General features: G+C 35.6%; 1 protein-coding gene across 1 annotated transcript; it reads right to left on the reverse strand.

Moving 5' to 3' along the window:
• Positions 1–433: 433 nt before the first annotated feature.
• On the reverse strand, positions 434–7,389 carry LOC110703912 (long chain base biosynthesis protein 2a). The gene is made up of 12 exons (XM_021881709.1): positions 6,966–7,389; positions 6,802–6,867; positions 5,900–5,988; positions 5,615–5,760; positions 5,388–5,512; positions 5,205–5,298; positions 4,913–5,076; positions 2,178–2,339; positions 1,944–2,070; positions 1,684–1,850; positions 1,446–1,553; positions 434–887 (listed from the first exon to the last, which is right to left on the reverse strand). Exons 1-12 carry the CDS (start codon positions 7,089–7,091, stop codon positions 792–794), a joined length of 1,470 nt encoding a protein of 489 aa, XP_021737401.1. The 5' UTR covers positions 7,092–7,389; the 3' UTR covers positions 434–791.
• Positions 7,390–10,389: the final 3,000 nt, after the last annotated feature.

Below are 10,389 nucleotides of genomic sequence, written 5' to 3' on the forward strand. Positions count from 1 at the left end.
TGCTTTAAGGGAGGGGCTGAATTATGCAAGAGCTTTCCCTGTGAAACTGTTGGAAGTGGAAACAGATGCCAAGGCTGTCACTGCCTTAGTGGAAACAGTGGAAAACTTTGAAACTATGAACCATAGGATGTAATGTTTTGAGGCATAGCCTCTCTATGTATATTTTCTTCCTGTTGCGTTAAAAAAATGATGGAAGAAAAACTAGAGGTTTGAATGTACCTAGTTACCTACCCATGTCCACTTGTCCAGTTCACTTAAAATGTCTAAATTGCCGGTTTACGTGAACTTTTACACTGTCTCTAACCATCCAAATAGTCATTTCGAAAGAAAATCAACACCAATTCAAAATCAAGTCTAATACCAACACTTTCAACCCATGGGTTTCATAGATGCCCGCAACATCGTACTTTAAACAACAAATAACAAGAAATAATAAGAATTTTAATATGTTGACAATTATTCTTAGCTAAAAAATAATGGACCATGCATCATTTGCCATGGAAGAACAGAATAGAAAGAATCGTAATCCAAGTAATTTCGAGAAAGACATTCAATATTTACAAAAGAAGCCTCCAAACAGGAGCCCCATTCGGGTTAGACAACTGTGAACTTAAAAACAAAAAAAATAGAACAGAGGGAGAAGAACAATAAGTCCTTAATTTCACAACATGCAGATGCAGCCCATATGAAACTCCTTTGGAGACGCTAAAAAAAATACTACTAATATTTTGCAAACTAACATCCAACCTAACCTTTCCCCTCATCTTTATGCTACCACAAAATTGGAAATATTAGTCCAGCTTCACTGCACCATCCTCCTGATGCTCCTTCTTTGGCTCGGCTGGGAAGTATTTAATTCCAACCAGATCACCAACATTACTGATAACCTGAAATATTGACAAGACTACTATAAGAAAAGAAAATGATGCTTAGAAAGAAAATGAGCCCTAAAAAGCACAGCTCTTGCTCCTCACTGATCAACACGACCACAAATTTACAAATTCAGTAGATACTGCCTAATTAGTCAAATTTGAGTGAAAACTATAAGAAATACTTCCTTTTTAAAAAAAAAAAAAAAAACTAGCAATGTTTTGGCTTTCACACTTCTCAACGCGCAAGTTCAAGTACAATTATCAAGTAAAAATTCTAAAGAGTTGATTTGAAATCATACATTGAGACACATTTAACAATGACTTTTTTTTCAAGTACACATCACCAAGTACAATCAATGTAGATGTTTGTCAATAGTTAAACAGTCAAAACATTGCAAGTAAAGAATTTGAAGTATGAAGCATAGGTTAATGTGACATCTGCACTGTTCTTTCAGCCAACTACAAAACTGTTATATCTTGACAAATAGGAAATTTTGACTAGTAGTTTAGGATGAGGAGGTATCCAAGAAATGAAAACATAATGAACAAAAGAATGTCCTGAAAAACACTGACCTCAAGAGCCTTAACAAGGTCCTCCCTTGAATGAGATGCAGAAATGCATATACGTGCCCTAGCCAACAATAGCGGTGTAGCTGGAAATCCCACAACAACAACAGCCACCTGTGTTTTTATGGACAAAAATAAATTACTACAATGCCAACATTTTAAGAGCTAGAACAACCAATCTTAATTATGGCACATATCAACATTCAGGAATAAGACAAAGATTGATCATGGTAACTATGCTTACATTTTGCTTGAGACACTCCCTAGAGAATGCAGGAATTTTGGAAGGATTGTAGAGCATTATAGGCATCACCGGAGAATCATTATCGCCAAGGACCTCAAATCCCATCTTTTGTAGTTCCGACCTGAAGAAGTTACTGTTTTCACGTATTCTGGTCAACTTCTGAGAACCTGATATGCATGACCACAAGTCAGCATAAAACTATGAAATACACAAATCAATTGTAACAACATAAACAACTATGAAGGGCAGGTATATTAGACCTCTACTCGAACCATCCTCTCCAAGAAGAACCTTTATTGCAGACACAATTTGTTGTGCGGCTGGTGGTGAAATTGATGTCCCATAAAGATGAGCCGGACATGTATACTTGAGATACTGAATAAGCTCCTGCATTAAAAGAGATAATATGCAAATTAGATTAGAGTGATCTAACAATGGTCTAACTACTTCAAATAAACCTCCATGTAGAGGTAAAAAATGCACATAAAACAAACCTTTGAGCCAGCAATATAACCACCACACGATCCAAATGACTTTGTGAAAGTTCCCATCATGACATCAACATCAGCTGTATCAACTTCTAAGAGCTCACAGACACCTCTACCAGTTTTCCCTACAGCTCCAATGCTGTGCGCCTCGTCCAGGTAAACATACGCCTAAAATAAAGAGGGAAACGCAAAAGTGAATACAAGGACAAGAAATGCAACGAGACAAGCTTCAAGGAGTTTTCAGAGTTATTTTCATGAGAACAGGAGAGGGAAGAAACAGAAATGCTTCACTTTGCAAACCAGAACAGAGAACGAATCACATTGTAAAATACACCACAATCTCACATTCTCACTTGAATAGGATACTAATCACACAAGGTTACAGCTGAGTAAGTTAGTTCAAACACTTTCATCTTACATACACAAATTATCATGAATGACCAGCATTGATTACTTCAATCTCTCTATGGAGAGGGTAAAAGGGAGTCAACTCTTGCTTTATTTTCACGGGACAGTTTATTTCATTAAAGGTTTGATCAACTCAAAATTTATACTTCCTCCGTTTCTTTTTAGTTGACACGTTTCTTTAGTCACGTTTGCCAATGAACAAATTCAATCATTAATATTTTTAATTATCGATAAGCAAATATTATAAAAAGTTGATATTTTGAAAATATACATTGTGACGAATCTAACAAGATCCCAACATGGTCAAAGGGACGTGTGTGAATAGTGCTAAAGTCAAAACTATCAACTAATAAAAAACGGAGGTAGTACAAAGTATAACATTTGGGTTTCTTAACAATAATTACTTGATGTTCTCTTTCTCCAAGAAAACATATATGTTATACATTTGGTTCATGATGGCACTTAACTGCTGTCTTGACAGGACATTTTTTTTTATCCCATTAATATACAAACTTCATTAGTAAGCCTCTGGATAACAGTTCTAGAAATATCAGTGTCTAAAACATTGATAGCAGAGGATTAACATACACCCGAAGCTTTTATGAGCCACTGACTACACTCTTTGTCACACATTGAGTTGCTAAGCTCCACTGCTCCAGACCCCTCACATAATAATATTGTTATACAAGTGTTCCTTAAGTAGAAGACGGGAGAGAAGGAGGAAGAGATCCAATTCCCCTAATTGGATAGGTAAGAAGAGGAGGGAAGGGAAGGAAATCACAGAACAGAACTTGCTTCAAAATCCAACATTAAGGCCATGTGTAATTCACCTTATTCCATGACTTTTCATGACTTTAATACTTATTTCAGAAATAAGTTCAAATCAGATCAAAAAACATACTTTATCGTTTTATGTGCGATTTTTTATTTTTTAAATATCTTTATATTCGTAATGAAAAAATCATGAAAATCACAAATAAAAGTACATGTGTTTACTCATGTCTTGTGGTTAAACATACTATAAGTGTAATTTCAATCAAGTTTGTGGTTGAAAATTACCGTCTTTAGACACCACTTTGTCAGCAAAATATCATAAAGAAAAAATTTGCTATGCTTGTCCCAACTATCAAAGGTCTTTCCATAATAATCTCAGTTCTCAACTATGGGTTATTCATGTCTAATACAAATTATAGGGTCATGCTTCCCAAAATACTCCTGGATGACTCATGACTGGCAACCTGCTTAAGTCCAAAAATTTGCTCTTCTTACATAAGAATAATAGTCCAACACCAAAAGCTTTGTTCCAAAAGAGAGGACTTTAAAAAATATCCATCTGGCTTACAGCTTTCACCAATTTACACTTTGAGCATCTTCAATTTTTCTGTCTCTCACTCATTCTCTCAAAGAAGAAATATATGTTGTTGCCGTCGTTTTTTTTTTTCTAGAATAACCAAGTTGAGATTCTCCTTAATGTATCAGTAGTGTAATACATAAATTCATAGGCTCATAGCCATTTGATTGTCATCATAAAACTAAAACACAATCACAATCAATACCAAAATAGCAATGAAAAGAATACTACTGGATCTTACACATGTGATAGTTCTTACCTTTAAATTTGAAAAACAGCATAAATTAGTTTGTTTTAATCGTGTTAGCTGGAAAAAAAAATATAACAAATTCCAGACTAAAGCTTTAAAATCAAAAAACACGAAAGATAAGATTTATGGTGGCAGCAAATTTCATCTCTAACAAACTTCGGAAACGGAAAAAAAGGGAGGCAAAGGAAAGGGAGGGGAATAAAGTCCCTTGAGCTAATTAGGGATTGGAAAAAGGAAGGAGGGGTATTTTCACTCCCTCATAAAGTCATAAGTAAACACTATCTCTTCAAAATAGGAGAGATTTGAAAGGAAAAAGAGCTCCACCTTCTTCCTCCCTTTCTTCCCCCTCTCCTTCCATTCCCTTGTATTCTGCTATCCAAACAAATCATGTACAGCTATGTGCGTCACTTCATAAAAACTGAATCTGTCACACGCTCACACATGCAATCTCACTAGCAAGAACCAGTCATGTAGGTAATGAAAATAGTTTGGGAAGCATAACCATAAGTTGAGATTATACATGAAAAATCCATAGTTGGGATTACTGGCGTGAAACTTTCCTGTCATAAATCACATTATAAAAACCTTAAAAAAGATGCGCATCCCTCCCTGCCCCTGCCTCTATCTCCCCACCAAAAAAATGATAATATAAACAAAATTAGCAACAACAACAAAAAAAAATATAATAATACCCATAATTAATACATATCGCAAAAACTCAACCATCCATACCTTGTATTTTTTGCATATAGCTACAATCTCAGGAAGTTTGCAGAGTTCTCCCTCCATACTATATATGCCCTCCACAACAACAATGATTTTCTTCCATGGTCTGTGTGTCCTGGGTTGACCCTCGGCAATTTGTTCTCTCAAAACTTTCTCCAACTGAGATGGAGCTGAATGGAATAATAAAATAGAGCAAGTCAGATATATGAAAGCAAGATCTTAAACACTTAATTTGAGTTATTGAAAGAGAGGGGAGGGGGCTATTGTTCTCATTAGCAGGTTACTTAATACAACTCACTGTTATGTTGGAAAACACAAACAGTAGCCCCTGATCCACGAGCACCATTGACAATGGAGCTGTGATTCAAAGAATCACTAATAATTAACCCACCCTGTTATTGACAATAAAGAGTATTCAGATCTCCAAGTTAATTAATGCAACTCATGAAATAACCGTTTTCCAAAGATTAGCCCCAAGTACCTTCCCAATCAGAGCAGGGATAATAGCAGAATTTGTAACATATCCCATTCCAGTCACTAAAGCAGCTGGTTTTCCAACAAATTTGGCAACACACTCCTCTAGTTCACTGTGCAGTGTAGTAGTGCCTGCATGCATAATATGGAAATTCTTAGCCATTTACATTACATGGACCTGTTTCCCAGAAAGAATTAGTACATCTTAGTAAAAAAAAACATAAAAATGGGCACCTCCATCAACAGACGGGCTACAGGTGCTGGCAGAAAACTGCTTTAGTGATTCAATTACACGAGGTGTGCAATACTCATCGGCTGCTGCAAATCCAAGATAATTATAAGAGCCCAAGTTAAGACAACGCTTAACTTTGTCAGTTCGTCTGCACAAACAATGCATAAATTGATTGGTATTATAAGACCAGAATTTTGAAACCTCCAAGAAAGAAAAAACCAAAAAGCTGAAGCAAGCAAATTATCATTAAGCGAAGGTTTAATCTTTTGCATATAGCTAAAACATACTTTAAAGTCTTGTTATGATCATTGGAATAACGTTCCACAACATCAAACCAAGCATCTGGGGCACTTGAGATCGGTCGTCCAAAGCAGTCCTACAGATGGCGTGGAGAATTAGCCAACGTATTGGCAGAATAATAGTAGAACAACACCAGGGTACCAAAATTTCCCATATTTACACTACAAATTAATTCTCTGCTGGATATGCTAAATCTTAGATTGATAGACTGGAAACTATGGAAATTTGTACGTCTCTAATAACAGATTACTGATAGGACTTTAAAATTTTCCTAGTGAAAACCAAACATTGTATGCTTCACCAAAAATTAATATTCATCCAACAATTTAATCTCTCTTCTCTCCCTCCCACCTTTCCCCCTCCCCCCTCTCTATTTCTCTCTTAAATTACCCTCTCCCGCTTTCTCACACGCACAAAAGAAAGATTAAATCTTTGTCTTTCAAAATGTTCCCTTTTGATTAAAGTAGTACACTAGCATTTCAACTTAGCTATTCCTGTATAAATTAATATATTAACACTTAATCAACGACTATACCAATACAAATACAAGAACACACTGCAAATCACATCAGAGCTTTGATCATGGCCTCATGGGTGATAGTGAAAGCAGGCCACTTCCAGTTTATCTTTGAAATCAATCCGCGTAATACGCTCAATCACAGACCCAATGCAAATTTCTAAGTCACTAACAAACCACAAATCTATAAGACTAAATCCATAAGACTACAATTCTATTACAATTGATAATGAACCTTTCAGCTTATGATTAATTTAAAAAAATTCACTATCTTCAAAAGCAACTAATTCCCACTTATACATAGCATGCCATTAAAATAAAGTAAATAAATCAAAGAAAAGAAATTAATTGCAATTAATAGAATCAAATTACCTGAATTCGAAGGTAAAGACGACGAATATAGAAATCTTCATATCCTAAACAAATCGGCGCGTAACCCTAATAAAAAAAAAAATTACACAAAATCAGAAATTAAATTCAAATAATAAAAAATTAAAGATTCAAACTTTCCAAAAAAAAAAAAAATGAAAATCAACCTCAATAGTGCTGGTAGTCCACCGATCGACGATTTTACGGAATAAATCACGTAATTGACCAAAAACAAATAATAATCCATAACTAAAGTAGGTCGTTAAAGCAGTCAAATATGGAATCGTAATCATTTTCTACAATTTTTTTAAATTTTTTTTTGAAAATTGTATGAAATTGATCAATAATTCACCAGATCTCAGGATAAATAAAAAGGTGAAATGGAATAAAAAAAGAGATCTGGGAAATTGAAGGGTTTAACAATGGCGTAAAAGAGGAGAGAGAAAATGGAAGGCGGGAGGAAGGAGGAGTTGGGTGGCAGAGAATGATGGTCAAGTTCAAATTGGCTGACCCCAAACGAGGAAGAAGAAGAAAGCCAATCCTCTGGGTTTGTTGATTTTTACAGGATTTTTAGCGTTGAATTTTCATGAATATTTTGCTGACTTTTTTTCCTTTTCTTTTTAGCAATTGACAAGGTGGAATAGATTGGAATTAGCTTACGTGGAGTGTTTAATTGGTTGGGTTCGGGTCGGGTATCTCGGGTTTGAATTACATCAACTAGTTTTGTGCCGGACGATGCTCAGATTGTCGATAAAAATTTAAATATTAACTTTTTTACTTGAATGTTAAATACGGTTTTACAATCCCTTTTAATATGTAGGATATTTAGACATACGATGTCATATCGCTTATTTAATTAAATAAAAGTGTACTCTTTGTAGTTTATTTTGTGAATATCTAAGTTATTATTGATTTGGAATTATTTTTATTGAACTTATTAAATTGTTTTTTGTTTACTAATTCTCTATTTTTTTAAAAGTAAATTAAATATATTATAAATGGATCTTATTTTAAAGAACTTTTTATAACGAATTTGATGATGGAACTAGAATAAAATTATAGGATATTTATTAAAAGTTATTATTAATTTTATATATGAAATATTATAATTCTATCTACAATAAAAGTCTATACAACAAATTTATTTATGTTTTTAAAAAAAATTATCTAAACATCACTTATTTAGCATCCTATGTGTCACGACAATAATGTGTCGTTGTCTCGTGACTTGGCTGCGAGACCAGCTTTATATATATTAAACAGAGCTTTTTTGGTGCAACAAGCCACACCGTGTGGCCTGCTGCCAAGTCAGTAAAAATAACGGATTTTGACGCGCGCATAACGGGGTTACTGGTTTTATCAGGGTTACTTGTATTTTTCAGGGGTTACTTGTATTTTTTTTCAAGAGTTATTTTTTTCAGGGATTACTTGTATTTTTTTTTTTCAGGAGTTACTTGTATTTTTTTTTCAGGAGTTACTTGTATTTTTTTTTCAGGGGTTACTTGTATTTTTTTTTTCAAGAGTTACTTGTATTTTTTTTTTCAGGGGTTAATTGTATGAATTAGTTATTCAAGGGTTACTTGTATTTTTTTTTTTCAGGAGTTACTTATATTTTTTTTTTCAAGGGTACTTTTTTTTAGGGGTTACTTGTACGGGTTAATTCAAGGGTTACTTATATGAGTTACTTCAAAGGTTACTTGTATGAATTACTTATTTAATGGTTACTTGTTACTTATTCAAAGGTTGCTTGTAGGTTGGTTTCAAAAAAAAAAAAAAAAAAAGGTTGCTTGTAGGCCCCATACCAAACCAGTAACACCCTACAAGTAACACCCGACCAAAACCAGTAACACCCTACAATGCAAGTAACCCCCAACCAAAACCAGTAACACCCTACAAGTAACCCCTGACCAAACAAGTAACACCCTACAAGTAACCTAACCCCTGACCAAAACCAGTAACACCCAACAAGTAACCCCTGACCAAAACTAGTAACACCCTACAAGTAGAGATTTGTTAAACATCGCCCACAAATTACTACATAAAGCCCACAAAATGCACTTGGTTTGACAATATTGCCCTTGACCTAAAAAAAAAAACACTCACACTCTCATCACTCACACTCTCATCGCTCATCTTCTTTCAACCTCTCTAAAAAAAAAAAATTCAAACAACGGCAATGTCGAGGCGGCAAGGCAAGGAATTGGCGGCGGCGGCGGAGGGAAGGAGGTCCCAAGGAGGCAAGGTACAATTTGTTAAAAAAAAAAAAAAAGGAAAAACCGCCGTGACGGAGGTGGGGCGCCCTGGCTGGACGCCCAGCCAGCGGTGGTGGCGCCAGCTGCAGACGCCGCCACCAGTAGGCTGGCGCCTGGGCTGGACGCCATAGCCACGGTTGTGGCGTTTAATCAAGGCGCCGCAGCCGTGGCTATGGCGTCCAGCCCAGGCGCCAGCCCACTGGTGGCGGCGTCTGCAGCTGGCACCACCGCCGCTGGCTGGGCGTCCAGCCAAGGCGCCCCCCCCCCCTTTTTTTTTTTATTTGTTTTAAAATATTGTTTTTGTTTTTTTTTTTTTTGTGTAATATCTTTTTGAATTGTTTTTATATTTTGTTGTTTATTTTTATAAATTTTTTCAATTTTGTTGTATTTTTTCTATGTTTATATTTTGTTTACAATTATTTGTTTGTTTTTTTTGTACATTTTTATTTTTATTCTCTATTTTGATTTGTTTTTATATTTTTTTTGTGACTTTGATATTGTTTTTGGTTAGTTAATTTATTTTAAATTTTATTATTGATATTGTTTTTGGTTAGTTAATTTATTTTAATTGGGAATGAATTATTTCTGTTTATATGTATTCTTCTGTGTTGGTTTTATTTCCTTTCTAAGTGTATTTTTTATTCTATTATTTTTATTTAAGTGTTTTGTTAATTTCTTTATTATGTTAATTTGTTAGTATGTTTTTAGTTTATTTTATTTGGGTAGTGGTAGCTATTTTTCGTATAAATTTTTGTATGTTTATATATTTTAAAATTTTGTGTAGAATTCACTGGGTCGTCATGGTGCGGGGAAGAATGTAGAGCTTCTTAGTAGAAGCTATTCAGTGGAGAGGTCGGGGCATAGACATGTCAGATCCCGTGGTATTTCGGCCTCAGCTCGTAGAGAACGGATCCACCGTCGGGATTAGGATGACGATGACGATGATGATGCTGAGGAGGGTGACCAGGAGGAGGAGCAGGAGGAGGGCGCAGATGAGGATGAGGATGTGGACGATGGCAGTGGACCGTATGATGATTACGGTCCATTCAGTCAGAGGGTTGATGACATGTACGAGACACATATGGTGGAGGTGCGTAAGGGTAGGGGTGGTAGGTTTGTTAGTAGATCTGGCACATCATCTGCGTCCACTGTATCTGGGGCAAGCAGGAAACGGTCGAGGGCCGGTAATGATTCTTGGGTTGTTAGGAGTGAGGTGCCCGGTGGGCCTGTTGACGGGAGTGTGATTCCTAGCTTTCTAGGACACATAGCTGCCCGTATTTGGGAGGACCAGGAGAGGCCTTCAGTTACGGGGTTGTTGAAATGTCATACCCGGGAAAAG

This window comes from Chenopodium quinoa, unplaced genomic scaffold, assembly GCF_001683475.1.
Source record: "Chenopodium quinoa cultivar QQ74 unplaced genomic scaffold, ASM168347v1, whole genome shotgun sequence".
NCBI lineage: Eukaryota > Viridiplantae > Streptophyta > Magnoliopsida > Caryophyllales > Amaranthaceae > Chenopodium > Chenopodium quinoa.